At 40.9% G+C, this 20,150-nt stretch overlaps 1 protein-coding gene and 1 long non-coding RNA gene across 2 annotated transcripts in view; one reads left to right on the plus strand and one right to left on the minus strand.

Moving 5' to 3' along the window:
• Window positions 1–20,150, minus strand: part of LOC139611250 (uncharacterized) — a 115,640-nt gene that overhangs the window by 16,572 nt on the left and 78,918 nt on the right. The window lies entirely within an intron of this gene.
• LOC139611428 (potassium/sodium hyperpolarization-activated cyclic nucleotide-gated channel 1) overlaps window positions 17,617–20,150 on the plus strand; it is a 65,202-nt gene continuing 62,668 nt past the window's right edge. The window contains exon 1 of the mRNA XM_071466117.1: window positions 17,617–18,199. Coding sequence (XP_071322218.1) covers window positions 17,844–18,199 — 356 coding nt within the window. The 5' untranslated portion in view covers window positions 17,617–17,843. The remainder of the gene's footprint in view (window positions 18,200–20,150) is intronic.

The following is a 20,150-nucleotide window of genomic DNA, read 5'->3' on the forward strand; positions in this document are numbered from 1 at the left end:
GAGGCAGCAGAGTGCTGCAATGCAGTCTGCATATGTGCAGACATACAGTACCTGTACAGTGTATGTGACAAACTACCAGAACACACAGTATCTCACTGCAAATACAGCTTCCTCTGTGCTGTGCAAACATCTCAGCATCTCAGAATGCGGATATACACTACATGCATGCAATAAAATAAATAAAAAATGAATATAATAATATATATTAATTAAAATATATTAATGCTATTTGCAGTTCATTCCAAGTAACCAATATTTTTTAATGTAATCAGATTACACTTCAATGTTAGTAGCCTGTCTGCCGGCATTGTTTGCATGCATTGTTTGTAAAAATCAAATGGTTTAATGAAAAGCTGAAAAAAAAAAAAGACTCGTCGAATGCACACAGAAACATCTCAGGCAGATGAATGGGTCTCCACTGAATACTGAGGCAGAGCGCACAAGTGGCTGCTGCATTGGGGCATTCGTCTGAAGAGCAGGAAAGAGCAGTAATGGTCAAGAGGGCTTGAGATCGGCTGCAGATTCACTTGAGAGTGTTGTTAATACAATACCAATCAAAGAGTACCAGCATTACTATGTATGTACATGTGTGTGTGTATGTGAATAGGCTATAGAGCAGGCGTGTACTTGAAAACATGTATGAGAATGTGGCAGGACTGAAAATGTGAGATCCTGTTCTCCGTAGCTTTAAAGAAAATAGACTAAATGCAGGCTGCAGCGTGGGGAGCATACAGGGCTGGAATACTGTACATCAGGCCAGACACAAACCTGATATATCGGATTACATCACTTTGTGAGAGCATCCAGTTGGGGGTTCAACTGCTGATTGCGTTTAAAGTCACGGCTAAATTACTCCACTTTATTATTCTTACACTATGTGTTAGATATCCATGAAAATACAATTTATTAACCTGACCTACATAAAAGTCCTTGTGTACAGTTGTGCTGACATCAAAGCCGTGAAGATTATATTTCAAGCAGGGCCGGTGATTTATCTTCAGCCTCTTGGTTAACTGTAATATTAATCATGCAGTGAACTGTGCCTTGTGTAGGATCTGAAACCTGCAAATACAACAAACTCTCCCCATGCCTGTGACACTCTCATTTATGTTCAGCAAGTTAAATAAAAAATACAGTGAAGAATTCTTACATTGCATGAGTCCTTCAGTTTACAGGGTATGTTACTGAAATTGTTCAGGGTCCAGATTATTGCATGTTTAAGTATTTGACCCATGTGGTCAAATACATATACATAATAATAATAATACATATATAATATACACATAATAATACATATAACACTGGTCAGTGGTGACCAAATATGCAGATTTGACTAGATTAATGTAAATATAAATGATTATCACTAATTATTTGTTAAGGATAATAACCCCAGAGATTTAGACAGATGGACTGTCCTTTCTTTGCACTTGAGGTGTCTGTGATCAACTCTTACCCTGCAGTGCCGGTGTGAGTGTTGTGGGTACTGTTCTAGTATTACCCACAAAGTGTCAGGTGCCCTGGGTGCACTTGTAAACACCTCCCAGCTCGCAGACAGGGAGAAGTGGCACCAAGAAACTTGAGAGCTTCTGGCCACGTTTCCAGAAAAACTGTGAACGATTCCACAGGAACTCATACTCACAGAGCTAAGCTCGCACATAATGACACATACACACAGAGACAGTTATTCCAACAAATATGGATTTAAACAGTATGTAACGTGCAGTTTGATACTTGCATTCATGATGAAATGTCCCAATGTATGCATAGTAGATAATAAGAGCAGCTACTGGATAAACAGCTTCAATATATGCAAATGAAATTACATTCATGCATGTGTGCACACACTTTCACACAAAGATCCAGCTGTGTCTGTGGACACAGGGAGTGCTGACTAGGAAACATGTGCACCCACTGGCAACAGCAGTCTCTCTCATTCATCATTCAAAAGTGGATTTACAGAGCTGTAACTATCATGTCTGGGTAATAAGGTACAGTACGACATTATTAATGAAAATAGACAAATGGTCAATATGTGAAATACCTGAAACATTTATCCACTATTCATCTGATCATATGGAAAATCAACATGGCTAATTTATGATTTAGTTAATATTAATGTCTAGAAACATCTTAATCCTGGGTAATAGCAAGTCATCATATGGAATTTTATGAAAATTCAGGATTGAAGCTACAATTTTATGACAGTTTGATGGATTCGCATAGTTGCAGAATCTTGGAGGAATGGCTGCCTCCCTAATAAACATAAATCTCTGATAAGGAACTGTAGCCTGGAATTGCCCATATATCCTCATTAGCCTTAAGCTGACCGCCCAGAATGAAGCGATGGTGTGTTAATGCCAGCAGATATGGGATACAACCTCATCTTAAAACTTTATTGTTATGATTATTATGAGATGGTTTTGCCAATGGTATGGAGTCTGGTGAATAAGTTTCCTTATAAGAGGTTATATTGTGTTTAGATAAAAGCATTTGTCTTAAGAAATTCACTGTATGAAGAATACACCATAGCATCATAACAAATGAATCACCTCTTTCACTGACACTGCCTTTAAGAGACATTATAGAATATAGAAAAGCGTGAAAATTCATAGTTCGGAGTAATAACAGGAATCAAAAACAAGCATCAAATCTACATCTTTCTTGGAAAAACCCTGAACGACCATGAAGCATATTTTTAGTGAGAAATTTAAAAGCAAGCAGGAATTGCATAATGAGATGAAACAAGGGGAATAGCACACAGCTGACCTCCCGGGGTGAGGATGCTGGCAGAGAGAAAGGAGGGGGGGGGGGGGATGATAGCTGTACCAGCTGGTAGCTGTAACAGCTGTTCACCACGTGTTACACTGGCTATATTATTAGTATAATGATGAAGTCAGTTAATATATCGAGTCAGGCTTTTTGTGGCGTTACAACAGGGTTTTTGGTTAGCCACAAAACGATGGAAAGATGGCAAAAATATGGCATGTGGAAAGAAAGCAGAAGGCGATGACAGAGAGCAAGTGAAGAACGACAGCAAATGAATGGAAGTGCTTGTGTGTGTGAGACCGTGTTGTGTGTGCGTGGCGTTTATCCATGCATAAGGTATGTACAGATGTGCGCATGTTTGTATGTCTCAAGCTAATATGCCTGGCTGACACACTGTCTTCAATTAAGGCAATGCCTGGGCTTATCAATCATGATACAGCTCGTTCCCTCTGCAGCAGACACCCGGTCACATGCCCCAGACAGCTGCCGTTTACTTTTGCTGCTCTACAGAGCTTTATGTTGCCAAGTTTTTTGGAACACAGCATTTTACCCAGGGATCCAAATGTACGACTGGAAAGACCTATTTCTGTGGCACAGAGAAAATACACATCATCAGACACATGGCACTTGTATCATTCTTGATTAGCGAGACTTCAGACTGACCTTCCACTGAGCCATCTCATGCACTGAGTAACAAGGGCGGGGAGGAGGAAGGAACCCTGAGCCCTGATGTCCATAAAGGTGAAAAGTTGAGAGCAATCCATCAGTGACTGTATGTTCTGGCTCTGAGACCTCATTTTCTTGAAAGCTTCCTCATGGTTATAACATCAGTCAATGGCTGGATGCTGCCAGCGACAGTTTGTAACCACTCAGCTGGAGCCTTTCTGTATTAATTGATAGCTCTCTGTCAGTGGGGTTATAGCTGCAGAGCCAAAGGTTTTTCACATGTGATGCATGACTGTGTGATGTAAGTAGGTGGACTGACTCTGAATCATCCAAAGTCTGTGCCAGCGACACAGATTTATTGCAAGCTTGTAAGAGAGAGCAACGGATAATAGAAAAAAGATACTATCCACTATCTTCAACAAACAGATACATTGTGTCTGTAAATGTATTTATATTGATATTGATACAATTTTCTCTCTAACTACTTTATGAAAGAACAAAATGTTCTAGTCCACTTAAAAAGCAAGAAAATATAAAAGTAGTAACGAATGTCAACACAGGGCAGGTAATGTCATGATTGCTGAAGTTTCTTTTCCACAACCTACAGACTTGATCCTGAAGAGAGGAACAGATACTCTACTATCAGGTGCTCATTAGTGACTTTGGGCCTCGGCTCCTCGTGAAGCCAGGCAGATTGATTATCAAAATGGCCGTTACTTTATACCAGCGAAAAGATTCGAGCAATTTCCATAATCCATCAAATGCAGTAAACATAGAATGACAGCTTTGTTTCTAAGCCCATGAAAAGGTTGCATCCACTTACAGAGTCAGACACTTTCAGGCCAAACGGAGTCCAGTGTTCCGTTTCATTATTTCCAGGTAATAGTTTTTTCCCAGTAAGTCTTCCTCCATGACATTTGGTAAAAATGTTAATTTAGAAATGTCTGGGTAAATACTTGCATGACAAAAGAAGGCTGGTACAAAGTTGGAGGAGTATTTATGATATTAAAGGGGCTATTCGTCAGTAAACAGCTGTTAATGCTAATGTAGAAATTGTAAAACTTACAAACAGCTCATTATAGACTGGGGCCACTAGTTTTTAATACCTCTTCCAGTTCATAGCGCACTGATTCCTGGGCAGAGGAGGGAGAGGTTTTGTACCCTGTTGACTCCTTTCTCATTGTTTTGACTGGCTTAAAAAAGCAACAGACCACCCCCCTGAACAACTGTAAAGCATACAGCACAGAATGGGTATTGTATTGGAGTCCTCTTTCTCGCTATTTGACAAATATAAACTAAGCATTTACTGTCATTTTAGCCCTGGTTTTCTCTGCCAAGTGCTGAGAAACAATATCTAAATCTCTTGCATTGCTAGATGTTCCACTATCTTCACCAGCCACTTGTTTACTTTGGCTCTCTGCCATCTCGTCCTGTCCAGGTAGTGTATAATCAGCTTGTATAAGCTTGAGGGCTGAGTGTTTCTGCCCACAGTTTTATGAATATCGTTTTGGTTTGCCAGAAACCAATATTTAAACCGTGACCTCTCAGTTAGGGGGTGGCAGCGACATCTCTAGAAGCAACTGTGATTGATGTTTTTCAGCTGCAGCATTCATTTGATCAGATACAGTTAATTTGTGTTTGTTGCAGTCTGATATTTCGCTGCGTGCTGCAGTGATGGAGGGTGATGCCAATCTATCATCAACACAGGAAGAGATAATTACTGACAATATAGTCAGGTTTGATAAATGTTGCCCACTTCAGCACTTTGGGAACCGCCAGACAATCTCAGTAGGCCTTATGTGGGAAGTAATGCAGCTTGCCAGATAATTGAAGCTCTCTATATATCTCTATTCAACATAGAAATCAAACTAATTCTCACATTAATGTAGGAACACTTGTAGTGATATTTTCTCAGAATCTCTCCTCACCTGTCCACCAGGTGCCCCCAATGTGTCTGTTTGCACTGAATTTCAGTTTCCAGTCAGCCCTCATTTCCTGCTTCCTGCTCCCCTACCTGCTCCTTGTTTCTTTATGAATCTATTTATACTGTATATAAAAAGCTAATGATACCAGAGATGGTTTGTGTCTGAACAGTGACAACAGCCAATACAGTGGTGACACAAAGGCTTTATTCAGATCTAAAGAAGCACGTAGAGAGGTAAAAACAACACAACAGACCAAAAAGCATGAGGCAGGAGCAAATTACACTCAGCTGATAATGAAACATGTATCAGACCAGATAAATCCACCCAGTGAGGACAGGCATTAAAATGCAGTAAAAACAAGATTAGGTCAGTGAATATAACCTCCAGCCTGTTAAACTCTCAATATTTTAGAAGAAGAAGACAGGGAGGATAATAAAACAGTCACATCCTCTGGGGAAATAAGAGTTGGTGGAGACGAGACATAAGAGGAGTTTTGACACCTCGAGCCGACACTTCAAGCTAACAGAGTCATGCTGAAGTGTTGTTGGTTAAATGTTGGGTCTACTGATGTCAAGCCTGATGAGCTAAGTGAGCCATTAGTGATAGATTCATTTGCTCAGGATCGAACTAGGGCACCTTGCCATTGTGGGCTTCTTAATTATTCATAAGGGAGAGCTCAAAGGGCTTAAACCTGGATTTAAAGCTTTGTCCTGGGCCTCTTTTGGCACTAATGAATATTGAAAAGATATAGACTCTGTGTAAACCACAGTCACTATATGTCACTGTTAAAAGAACATATTTCCATATTCATGTGGATAAGCTAGGGTTAATGAGCATGTTTTTCTGTCTACAGCTGACGCTTTACTGGGACTAAGCATCTTGCTCAAGGGTACTTTGGTATAGTTGGTAACAAGGAGGGGCAGTGGTCATTTAATCAGTTTTCCTGCCGGTCCAGTGGATGAAAGCTGCAACCTTGTGCTGACAGTCTATGGCTAACCTCCACTGGGCCTCATTACAGAAAACTCTCTCCACAGAATTTATCTTCTAATCATCTTAAGCAAGTTATAAACAAATCAGATAAATCACTCGCCAAGAAATGACATGTTTAATCAGGGGTGGCTGTTAAAGTGGACACCGCACACTTAAAAAAAACCTGATTCCCGTTGGTCAATTAAACATTAAGGGATCATGACAGTACGGCTCTGACCAGCAGTTTCTCACTTTCAGATCCTGGTAGATGCAATAAATATTGCATTGGTTTAGGTGGCTATGTCAATCTAAACCAACGCAATGCGTCAGTAACAGATTCTGCATCACAGCAAACAGCAAATTAAAGTCGTTGTAGCTGGAATAATTTGCGCTCCAGCTTAATGACGTTATCTGGATGATAATACTTTAAACATTGTCACTGCTTTACAGCTAGAAAATCCTTAAGTAAAATGCTACGCACTTTCTACAGACAGCAGAGAAAGCATTAGCTGTATTAAGCATCTGAATGCAAACTGCTTCTCTCTTCACCGCCTGTGCCAGGACAGAAATGAAACTAAATTAATTCAGGTCATATTTCAATATAGAAGGCAGGCTGTGTGCCAGGTACAACATCTTGTTTACTCTACTCCCGATGGAGTTCATCATCAGTACAAGGCAAGCAAAGTCATTTTCTCTAAGTGTCAAACCAGACACACTCAAGTCTGTGATTTGGTTTCCCACAAAGATAGACAGGTTTAATTTGCAAAAACACATACACTCTTACATTGCTACACAGATGCTGAGAAACAGTGAGGGAGGGTTGGGGTAAAAATATCCAACCATCATTCATATTGTTAATGCAATATATCAGTGAGTCTGGACCAACACGCGCAGAAAGAAATCAATAGCTCCTTCTCAGTGTTCAGCTTTTCTGAGGCAACTCTTAATTACCCACGTTAGCATGTCTGTTTCTGTCAGGATTTGGTATTGTAGCAGGAAAAGCCCTGACCCTAACCCTAACCACAATGATCAGCTGAAGCATCGCAGTAAGTTCTGCAGCCAGCATCAGCCAGCCTGCACAACAGCAGGACCCCGGGACTGGCTCACACGCTGGAACTAATGTTATTAGTTACTCTTGTGTAACAAATCAAAACGGCAAGCGTGAGAAATGTCTATAACTTGATCTTCACAGTGGAAAAAAAAACATTATAACAGAATCATGCGATTGCAGAAACCTTTGGTGTTTGGAGGAATTCAGCCTCGTTTAGAAGAAATCCAATAAGCTTTCTAAAAAACATACTTTGTGAGCTTTTCATTTCCATGCTCTGGATTAAAATAACGTGAAGAATATAATCTGCAACATTAGCATTTTAAAGGATGATTTAGGTTTTTTTTTTAATTTAGTGCTGTAGTTTTGCCCATTCAATATGATATTGTTCTCGGTGAGTAACTGACTGTTTCCAAAACCCATTGCCCAAACTGTGGCTGTCCAGTGCAGCTTATTACAGCAACTATAACTGGGAATGACAGACAGGATTTCTCAGCATGCTGAGGTGGTCGGTGTGGAGCTACAGTAAGAGGGATATACTTGAATTTGAAGGGTGTTTTTGTTCTTGTCTTTCCAAAACCACAAATACAAGAGCTCTAACATAATGCAGTGTGTATAATGCAATTGTTTGGCTGGCTTACCATCTACAGTATTAACAGAGCATTTCATGCATTTCATTCAAGAACACAGTGCATATCAGTAACTAACTAGGTTACATTAGTTTGTTGTGTTACAGGTTTAAAAAAAAAAAAAACAAAAACACACACACATCCTGTTCACAACTAGCACGGCCATTTTTGGGTTTCCGCACTGAGGGAAAGCCAGTCCTGGATGCAGTTTGAAGTAATATTAGCTACTCTGTCCTGCTTTTTATTGGTTTTGGAGAACTTCACACCCTAGCCAAAGTTACCTGAGATAATAGTGCTTTTGCCAAACATGTTCTTTAATTCACATTCTAAAAGTCTTTGCTCTTGTAACATTTCAAGTGAAGGTAAATGCCTACTGATGAAAAATGCAATAAAAAATTCTTCATTTACAAGTATTCTACAGGGGGTATCAATGGGCGAAAATTCTGACTTGCTTTGGAAAGGCAGCTTCACCCTTTCTTTTTTTTTTTTTTTTTAACAAAATATGTACACCATCAAGTGCATATTTCAGAACCCTTTTACAGCTGCTGGAAACCACATCTGCTGTCAGCTGGAAACTGATGTGGACATATGTAAACACGGTGGCAACACTACAACAAAGTCCAACAGGGAAAAAAACAAAGTCAGACAATCAGACAGGCATTAAATCCTGTAATTTCTTTTTAACAATGTCACCGCAGTCGCATCTCTCAGCAGTTTACTTGGTGAATACAATGATGGCTAAAGCTAAGGAAGTATAAAACTCCCACACTGTAATAAACCAGAGTTATCCTTTAATAACTATATGATCATGTATTTCTCTATAAAGGATAAGGCTGACAGTATATCTCATTTTCTCCTTATCAGGAAATTACAATCAATGAATTAATCTTGGTTCAAAACCTTCATCATGGGACTTTCTTGTTACAAGTTGAGTGTCCCAGTCAACACTGCGCCTGCTTACAAATCCTGATGTCTTCATGAGGATTTGCTGACCCTAAACATAATCATCTGATTGGTGGAGCTTGTTGGGGGCATCTTGGGATTAAGCACTGCCCGAGGGGCTGAATTTAAAGCATGAAAGTTCAGAGATTAAGAGAGAGACTTGCTCAATGTCAAATGACTCTGACTGCTCCTTGACACCTCTGAGCTGGACGCCTTCACTTTCATCACCTTGATGGTATTTAACTGAGACATTATTTTGCCTCAATCTGAACAAAACTTAACTGCATTGATTGAATATTGAAATTCTAACGACACAAGGACATTCACTATGGTGCATGTATTTTTCAACGCGTCCCCTTTGTTCACCCTTTTCAGATGTGAAATGTATAATCAAGCCTGCATGAACACTGTCAGTCTTCCAAGGTGAGGCCACCGTATGCAATAATGGGTAGAGCTGCGGGAAACCGCTTTCTTTTGGGAGATTTAACCTTGCTGTGCTGCTGAGGCTGCAGACTAAAACGCCAGGAAACCTTTACTGCCGTGACAGGACGGGAAAATATAGAGGGCTGAGTGATGGGTTAGGGTTTAAGGAGGACAGATGAAGAGGTACGAGATAACAGGAGGATAAAAAGGTTTGGGAATAAGCAGGGGGTGGTTAGTGTCACTTTGAAAATATGGGTTGAAAGGAATAGTCGACAGGGAGGCTCAGTGTTTGGACAGGGAAAAAAAAGAGGGATAAGGCAGAGGATGGATGAGAGAAGAGGTGACATCACAAGTTGCGTAGGTTTGCGTTGAGTTCTGCAAAGTAACCCTTCACTTCATTTCCCCAGCCTTGGACCAGGAACACGTCGTATCCTCTTACCGTAAAACGTTCAGAATTCATCTAAAGTAATTCCCTCCTCTTGTTCCCTGCCCCAAATGCAGACAGACACACACATACAAGCATGCGCACACATAGACGCACACTCGTCTGTCTGCAGCTGGCTGTGGTCTGCGCTGTCTGGGAGCTAGAGTACTTCAGATCACCATGGATTACTATGGGATTTTCCCAACAGCCTCTAAAATCTCTGGCTTTCAACGTTTAGGCGATTTGACTTTTTGGAGATATAATTAACATTTAGATTCCTCTCATACTCAGCCAGCCATGACGTGGCCATTGTTTTGCTCCGGGGTTTCAACTTGCTCATAGCATTGCACACATGTATACACAACATATCTGACATGATAAGGTTTTAAAACCGAACCTCAGATTATTTACTTATCCTAAAAAAAAAAAAAGTCACACTATTGAATGAAATAATGGAGTTTGTACAGCTCAGTGTCCACAAAACAGAGACAGCAGCCCCATCAAACATGAAGTAAAATCACTACCTTCGACACGAGCCTCAGAGAGAAAAGTCAGACAGCAACACTATCCAAGACCCACACTGACAAACCCACACTAACCCAGCAGATATTGGAAGTAATGATGCAGACAGAGAGGGAGTGCTAAGACGTGACAGTTCCCATAGTCTTCTTCTTGTATTAATATTGTTGAAGGTAAAAGAAGAGACTCCTTTAGCCCTAAACTGCACAGTCTTATAACAGGGAGAGCAGAAAAGCTTTTTTTCCCCCCTTCTTCCCTAATTGTTAGATTAAATTGTTTCCAAAGACTCAGAGAGGAGTAAAACACTCTGTTCCCTGCTGACTGAAGCAGTAACACAAAAGTGCGATGGTACAAGCCCAAGCAATTACTGGTGCATTAGCAGAGGCACTCTGAAGACAGATCTGGTTTGAAATACAGTAGGTAGGTCAGTGCAGGCAATGCTTTAAAATGTTTTGGACCATTGTAAAGGTGGGAAAATGATGTCTTGGTGAAATCTTTGATGTGTAAGTCAAATGACAGTTTCTATTCTTTCCAAAAGGTTATTTCCTCAGCGTCTTATTTCTCTTCAGCAGGTGTCAGGGCATCAACCTGGCAACTGTCAAACCCTGTTCTGAAATCACTTCGGTTTCCTACAGTACGGTGAACATTTGGAGCAGAAATGATGACAGGATGGGAAGACGGTGAAAGAAAACTCCAGTCCAACAAATCAACATTGCCGAACACACAGAGGAATAACCTATGACCCCTGTGAGAAGATCTTCAACAGATTCTTGTTTGGCTTTCATCACAATGAGTTTCAGATAAGATGGCAGACAGAAAAGCATTGCAACTTTCTTTCAACCTTTACTCCTTTATTCAAACACTATGGCTGCACCTGCAGGTAGACGGCTAAGCCTACACACAAATCCCCCCACACACACACGTGCATACTGATAAACACTTTGCTCAGCAAGGCTGGGACGGCTCACTCCTCCATGACTGTTCTGAAAGACGCCACCCATCAAGGGATCAACGGACGTCAGTAAATCCATTACTAAAAATACTTGCCAATCCTTTGGGATTACTACGCTTAGCAAGTGGACACTGTGTATGCCACAAATCTGGAATTAGGCAGTGAAAGGCTGTCAATGGTGCATAACACCTGATCCACTGTCTAGGCATATGTGTTCACAGGGCAAAGGTGCCTGTAACTGTGTCATTTCAAATGACCTGCACCATATGTTCCATTGAACTTTGTCAACTTTCTTGAAAAAGGTTCAAAAGACCCTGGCAGCAATGCTACTGAAAACCGGTGTAATGTCATGATGAAAAGAACGTGCACGAGAGCGTAGTGCTACTGAACTAGACGTGTAGTGCGAACTCAGCAAAATAGTCGTGCATGGAGGGAAAATCCATTATAAAAGTAATTACATGCACATACTGTTTATTTGAAATTCAACATGCAATAATAGGTCACAGTCTTTGCATTTTTGCCAGGGGACTTGGGGGCACATACTCAGAGGAGAGAGGCTGATGATCTGTGAATGTGAGCATACTGTACTGTAAACACAAAGAACGGTTACTCTAGTTTTTTTTTTTTTTTTTGCTACAGTTTTTCTCATTGGATTGGATGATCCCAGATCAAACACAGTAGTGTGAGGTACTGCCCACACAGTTTCATGAGCCAGTGCAAATGGATAAAACACGCCTTTTAAGAAAACCTCCGAAAGAATTCACTTGTATCGGCCCTCCGAGTTAATCAGGATCAGGTGCTGGGTCACTCTGTTGTCAAACAGAGCAGGGATGCATCCAGGTTAGGCAGGCTGCCCACTACAGTGCGAGGAACTAACTGTGGCTCTGACTCAGTTCTATATTACATGATATTTATAGTACCATAGGGCTGTATATAAGTTTTCATGGTATGCTGTTTTAGAACAAGAAATCAATACTGGAAGAACAGTAGGTGATATTGTGCATTAATTAACCTGCAACCTTAGCATATCACAGCCAATCAAAAGTGTAATTATCCAATTACTTTCATTTAATTTATAATTGTTTTGTTCTTGTGTGAGGGGTAAATCTGACCTGCTCTGTACTGTATCCTGATTGTCAGGCGGGTCGCTGTGTGGTACAGTCTGTCAGTCACATGGTAGCCATGCCCTAATGCATACCCTGCTTTATGGTCTATTTTCCTCTAAGTGGACCATAATTTAAAAATGAAGAACAAGTTGTAATGAAGAAGACTTGAAACTAGCGATTGAGACCAAAAATTCATTAGGAAAACTTTTCCCATAGGCTTCTATACAATCAGATTTCTTTTTGCAACCAGTGGAGTCTCTCCAAATTTAATTGACAACAATGATGATTATACATTAACTGAGTAACTTTCTAAGCAAAATCAGCTTGCTCTATCATCTCACATCTGCTTTTTTGCTGGTTTTCTCAGGAAACTGAATATCTTTAGGTTTTGGACTTTTGCTGGGACAAAAAAGGACATTTAAACATGTCAATCTGGGCTCTGTGAAATTGTGGCAGGAATTTTTTTTTTTTTTACAGACCAACCCATTTATTGACTAGTTGAGAAGATAATTAGCAGATAAATCCATCATGAGAATAATTATTAGTTACAGCCCTAAATGCACCTACAGAATGCCTTTATGTGTGGATGGGGCACCGGCCATGCTTCAGCCATTCCCCGATGATACTCCAGCCACTGACAGGACCGTGTTAGAAAATCTCATTAGCTTTGAGGGAAACAAAATCTCTTTCTTCTGCAGCATTGATAAGCAGCAGAATTCACGGATATGAGCTTAAAGGTTAAGTGCAGCTGCAGCCTAGTGGCTGATAATCTGTGGAGTTTGAACAAGAGCTCAGCTGTGTGGATCTAATTATGATATGGTAATACCAACTGTCACATGAACGGCACTAACATGTAACTGGTTTACTTATTTGATTGAAGCATTGAGTCCCATCCCACAATCTTGCTGCAACGTACAGTACAGAAACTTATGGAAATGGGATGCTCTGCAAATGTTTTATTCTAAGTTTCAATTTTAATAAAATATTTCATAGTGTTTTCATGATGTGACAATGAACTTATAGGGACAATTTCATAGGTCACTGATAAAGAGGAATGGGATGGTGCGTTTCTGTACGTTCCATTAATGTGGGTAGCTCACACTGATGTACAAACCTACACTGATGTACCTCATGATTTTATGGTAATCACCTTCTTGACTGAGCTTCCTAATGCTCCCATTTGTTTATACCAGTCAGTTTGCTGATTAAGTCAACCTTGGCCTCAGCCGGTCCCCGTCCAATGCCCCAGCCTCATCCCTAAGGTCCATGATACCCTGATAGTCTCAGCTGGAGACGGACCAAAGCTTGCAATCCTATTACGACACTACCATCTTCCCAGCCCCAATCATGGTTTAATTAAAGTAGTCAGTCATGGGACAAGAGTCCAAAGAGGACAAGTGCATTAGTAGACATGTCTGGTCCAGGAGGTAGAAGATTTGTATTTTTAATTTGTGTTGGTTATTGAGCTTGGTCTCTCAGATGTTTCAGAGACACTAAAATATGTTACAAGAGAAGAAAATTTACTTCTAAAATGTACTCTGCGGTGGGTACTGATAACACTTCTAATGCAATGGGTACTCTGACAAATAATAAATGTAATTTTTTAAAAATGACAAAAAGTATTTTTTTACATTCTGCTGTCACTTTAAGACTTATTCTAAATGCTGCCTCAAAATATTGTGACCAGGAACAATGCCTCTCTGATGGATAAACTGGCTATACATTGAATGACTTGCAGAAAATGAAAAGGGGCCAAGGGGGGCATTGTAACACAATGCTGCCATCCTGTAGCTGGCTGATGCTATTTGTGGCATAAGCAATGGCTGGCAGTACGGGGCTATGTAATGTTTCATGTCCAGATGAGGTATTGACTGTAAGCAGAGATGACTGGATGTAATGTTAGAGACACAATGCAATATCAGCAGGGCCAATGAAACCATCAGGAGAATCAGGAAAACATTTTGCCGTGCAGGAAGCTGGATATTTGGCCCAACATTTTCTGGATATTCTGTATAATATTATAAGGCAGGATTAAGTCCCACTGGAATCAGCTTAAACATGATGCAACATACAGTATATTCAACTACTTAATCTAAATTTACAAAATGTGTAATGTTAGGAATCTCAGTTCTGACATCTCCATTATTTACTACAATTTTCTCAATAAATTTGATGAAAAATGTGTAAAATAAAATCAAAATTACAATAGTTCAGTCTTCTCATTTTTGACTTTTAACCACTCACTCTTTCTTTAACTTACTACATTTATTATTTATTAGTTGAGTTATCCCACAGTGTCAGATGCATGGCAACACCTGGGAGTGGTGATGAGAATTGGCCGAACCAAAATAAACGTTTGCCCCGCATGAATCCATTTCCTTCTGTGATGTACGTTCACTACCCAGTGAATTTATTCTTGTTGTTATTTATTTCCTGACATGTGAGTGGGCCATCTGGGATTTGCACTTTGTTCAATATCAGTATTACTTTAAGCCATAAATCTTATGCAACATTTTCTCTCTCTCTCTCTCTCTCTCACTCTCTCAGTACCCCTCCCTGCCCCATTAACTGTGTAACTGAAGTTACACAAGCGTTGTGCAGGGGAAACAGTTGGCATGCCAACTAATCCAACCCAACACAAACCCAGCTGAGAGAGAAAATGCACAAAAAATCAAGGCATGTCTGTTTCAATTACAGTAACATTTGGATCATTACATAATAATCCACTACCAAACATGCAAAATATCTGAGCTAATGTCCTCTCTGGTCATGTACACAGCCAGCTGTAGTTTTGTGTGGCCATGAAAAGACTGAGTGCGTGGCCTCAGTGTGGGCACGTAATGAGCACATTGAGCCACACTGACTGGTGCTCTTTGACTCAACTATTAGAATAGTTCAGTATTACTATGATTTTTTTTTGTCAGAGAAATTTCATGTGGGCCTGTTCTAAAAGGCACAATAAAATATAAAACAGACAAAAGTCTAAAAAAGTCTTATAAAAAACGTATCTGGCCATCGACCTATAGTAGTGGTGAGTGGGTTACAAGTAGGAATACGTCAGTGGACAAATATTCATTTACAAGTTAAAGTGCAGCATTCAAGATTTAACTCAAGTAATAGCAGAGTATCATCAGAAAAATGTACTTTAAGTGCAATAAGAAAAATGTGTCAATATGCAGAACAACTGTTGTATCATTATATATTTTATCACTGGATTATTAATATTGATACATATGTAAATACATACATACATACATATGTAAGTAGCAGTTTGCTGTTTCAGTTTGTCAAGGTGACTCTGATTTCAACTAATACATATAGTATTGGCTCATTTAATGTACATTAAGTGATTATAAAATCTAGTAACTAAATATAAATAAATGTAGTGGTACTTTAAGACAGTCAAATAACATAATTATGTATGTATGTGTGTATGTATACATGCATAATGTGATGCTTCATGAGCAGATGGGTTTTGTGGCATGTGGTATTGCAGTGATGCCATCATGTAGTAAACATAAACTGGGTTATTCCTGTAGACAAATAGGACTGTGAGCTTCTCTTCATCCACTCTTCCAAACTAGTTATTAAAGGCTGCAACTAGAGATTATCAACTAATTTTTCTGATTTATCAATTCATTGTTTGGTCCATAAACGTTAGAAACATATAATTGAAATTCCCATCATCACAACCAACATCCAATGATATCAAATTACTTACACAAAAGTACACATATACAGATATTCAGTTTAAAATGATATTATATGAGACTCCTGCTTCCTTCATGACCAACTGGACAAGTTTCCTCACTACTGCACCACCAGAGGAGAAAGGACCCTGGAGCTGCTGTGTGCTAAGAGGCCTGAAGTCCTGGACAGGCTGGACATTACTTTTTGCATTTGCACATTTTTCTATTGATTTGCTACTATTTATTATTATTATTTATTATTATTTTACTCAGTTTACTCTCTCTTTCCTAAGTGTGCTGTGCAATTGTAAAAAAGCAATTTCCCTGCAGGGATCATTAAACTTGTGCTGATTCTGATTTACATTCTTAAAGAAAAAGAAGAAATCCTCATGTTGGAGAAGCTTGAGCCATCAGAAATGACGAATGAGGACATTGCAGTAACCTATAGTTTTCATAGTAATACTGCACTACCCTAAGTTCTTTGCAAAGGTTTAAAAGTATGTGATATTACTCATATTGGTGTTAGGTTGTTGAAGTTGAAATCGCCAAGTGACCACCCAACAGTTTCTGTGTTTTTCACCATCCTTCTGCTGTCTCCATTCTCCATAATAAATGTCCTTCTCCATCCCTTCATTCCTCTGCTATTTTATCCGTTTTTTTTTTTTTTGTTTTATTTATTTTATTATTTTATTTATTACAATTCCCCAATTCACCTCCTTGTAGATTTTCTTTAATCTTCTTCTGTCTGGGTGTTTTTTCTTTTTTCCCCTCTGTCTGTCTTTTTTTCAGTAGCTAATCATTTTATTTATTTGGACTGGTGCTCCATATAAAACGGAATTGCTTTCTCAAAATAACTATGAACCCCATAATTCAACTTTAAACGTCTGGCCAAACGTCTTATAGGAGCTGTATTAGAGTAGTTGGTCATCCCAGCTTGATGCACTCTGCAGACTTTATCTAACTAACTGGTTTAAAATGCACCAAGCAGATTTTATTCTGGAGCATTTTGTGCATGTAAAAGACCAGGTTGGTGTGTATAAGAAGGCAGCGCAAACAAGTGATCCCATCTTGCAACTATAGACAGAACAGTGGAGTAAGTGCCTTCACACAATGTTGGATCAATATCTGCAACACCTTAAAAGGCGTGATATCCACAAGATGTTCATCTAGTTCTCTCCTATGACCAGATCACACAGACATCACAATCTGTTGTCTTCTATTACCACTGCTTGGTAGGAGGCAGGAAACCTGCTGCCAGCCGACCCACAGGAAGCACACATGCTGTATCAAAACGATTCAGGAAATAAATAAATAAATAAATAAAAACAAACATGTCTTCATTAACTTCACTGAATTACATTCGCTCTGCTCCTACGATTTTGGCTCCCTCCTGACATGTGTGGAGCCGGTGAGGGGAGAGGAGAGGGGGGGGGGTGGTGGGGTGTGGGGGGGTATCATGAGCCACATTATGTAAATAAGGTGCAGGAGCATGTGCCAGTTAAACCGCAGTGCCGTGCGAAGTGAGACTGGGCAGAGGCTTTGGAACGGTAGCAGCCGGGGCCGTCGGTAGATGGCGGTAACCCAAGAAACCTGATCCACCGGGCTCTCGGGCACTCTGTCTCAGTTTGCAGCACTCGCATTGAAGGCAGAGGAGCTGAGCAGTTTGAAGGACATCAAGAGAAACAGGAGCGCTCACGGCGGGTCCTCTCGAGTTTTGCGCGCAGCCCTCCCGAGCAGGAGCCGGAACGCTTCGTCACAGAGAAAAACGGGAAAACTAAAAACACCATGGAAGACAAATCTAATTCGTTCTCCAGCAACAAGGAGGAGAAGGCGGATGGGAATAATGTTTTTCAGAGGCAAGACTCGATACAGAAAAATAACACGGGGAGCCAGAATATGAAGGACCATGGCAACTCAGTGGGCTTCAAGGGGGAGCGGGAAGAGGCCATGGTCGGTTTTGACGATCTAGAGGGGGCGTCCAGGCAATATGGTTTTATGCAGAGGCAATTTGGGGCCATGATGCAGCCCGGAGTCAATAAGTTCTCCTTGCGTATGTTCGGCAGTCAGAAAGCCGTGGAGAAAGAGCAAGAGAGGGTTCAAACGGCCGGATACTGGATCATTCATCCATATAGCGATTTTAGGTAAGGGCTGGAAAAAGACACCTGCTCACCCTCCCTCCTCCCTTTTTCTTTTTTTTTTTCTTTTTTTTTTTTTATCCACCCCTCCCGTCACCCTAGGGTCTGCAAGCTATATCCACTTTCACACATAACGCTCTGTCATCGGCACACGCACAGCCTGCCCCAAAGCGCACACGCTAATCTACCTCTGTATTTAGGCAATCAGGCTTCACTGTCAAAATGTGCTCACTGAGTGTGTGTGTGTGTGCGTGTGCGTGTGTCTGTGTGTGTGTGTTTCATTGCGGCATTTTTATTATAATAGAGAGGGGCGCATTTCAAGGCTACAAAGGTGTATCAGTGAAATGTCCTTGGCAAAAGGATGGTGAATGTCATGATTTGAAAAGGCGCACAAACGCAGCCTCTCCGACTGTAGCACAGCAACCACACAGTGTAACGTCCCCATTGCGACAATATTCCGCTGGTGTAGGGGCGACGGTACCTGGGCACAACGTGACAATGCCATTGCACCAGCACAGGTTGTAAACATGTCAGGGTAGGCGGCGGTGAGGCGACGGGCCCGAGTGCGAAAAAGAAAGATAGGGGGGGGGGGGGGAAACAAAAACGTACAGAATGCGGTAAAATATTCGTGCAGGAGAACGATTACGAGGAAAATGGCCGTTGTTTTGAATTAATGAGTTAAAAACTGATCTTCGAATCAGATCCTGGAGTTGCAAACATTTGACGGCGCTGATGTGTGAGTGATGTGTTTTTGCAGCTGCCCCGCTGGGGAAATGTGATGGAATGTGTTAGTTTGAAAGGAGCTGCAGAAGGATCATGCCACACTTCCCTCCCCTGGCATCCCCCTAAATGCCAAACTCTCACGATTATTGTGTTGGTATTTTTTTCCCCCATTGGCTCGTCAGTCTTGAAACTGAGCAAGCCTGTGGTTCATTGTCCCATAGAGAGAGGCTGCAAAGTGAAAACTACACTCTCACACTGCCCCAACAGACGACGCAGCGACTCCCCATCTTATCACACATTATAGGAGAAGCAGTCACGTACGGGCCCCGTCAGCATGAGCTGCCTCTAACGTTTCTAACACACTGAGTTCACATGGTAAACAAATGAGATCAGGTTCAGGCAGGACTGGTTCCCCACAAGCTGCGTGTTTACAGTTCACCACTTCACCAATTAAGCATCTCATCTGGCCCAGGCTCTGCACCAGTGTCCCCTGGCACAGCTTGATGGCGACAATCATTCCCGTTTTCCGCTGTAGAAAGTAACATGCCAGGGCACGTTGTTTCCTCTGGTGCTGTCCGTGGTCCTGAACCCAGAGCTCTCCTGTTTCCCTCAGCGTTTATAGTCTACTGCTGCTGCTGCTGCTGCTGCTGATTGAGAGCTGCTGGAGCCTGCAAACCTGCATCCCAGCCCACGGAATTGGTGCACTAAAAGTTGCAGTTACTCTTTCACTAGGCTTTATGACCGTGTGGCTTCCCCTTCCATGTACTCATAGAAAAGTCGACTGTATTGATTGAGTTTAATATCCGTTATATTAAACTCCATCAATTTTAACATCTGTTATATTAAACTCCATCAATACAGTGGACTCTAGAGATGCGATACAACACAATGTTCTTAATAGCTCTAAACTGTGTCCATCAGACATTGTTTTTGTTTTGCCCCTGCGCTCCACATAAGAACAAAGCTAAATGGGATATCCGGAACTCACCCACACAACGACACAGACATATGCACATGCCCATGTGCGAGCACAGATGTACAATGATGGTGGGCAAGGATTAGTAGCACAACACAACAGTCAATGAGCTTAGCAGTCTCTGAAAACAATTATGTAAGAAGATTGACCCCCCCCCTCCCTCTAAAAGATGGCCAAAGGGTAGGACCTGAACCATTCCGTGATATGCATACCTTTTTCATAGTTATTAATTATTGTTTTAATGAATTACCTCCAACA

The sequence above is a fragment of the Trachinotus anak genome, unplaced genomic scaffold (assembly GCF_046630095.1).
Source record: "Trachinotus anak isolate AG129_WGS33_773 ecotype Australia unplaced genomic scaffold, CSIRO_AGI_Tana_v1 ptg000028l, whole genome shotgun sequence".
In the NCBI taxonomy this organism is placed as follows: domain Eukaryota; kingdom Metazoa; phylum Chordata; class Actinopteri; order Carangiformes; family Carangidae; genus Trachinotus; species Trachinotus anak.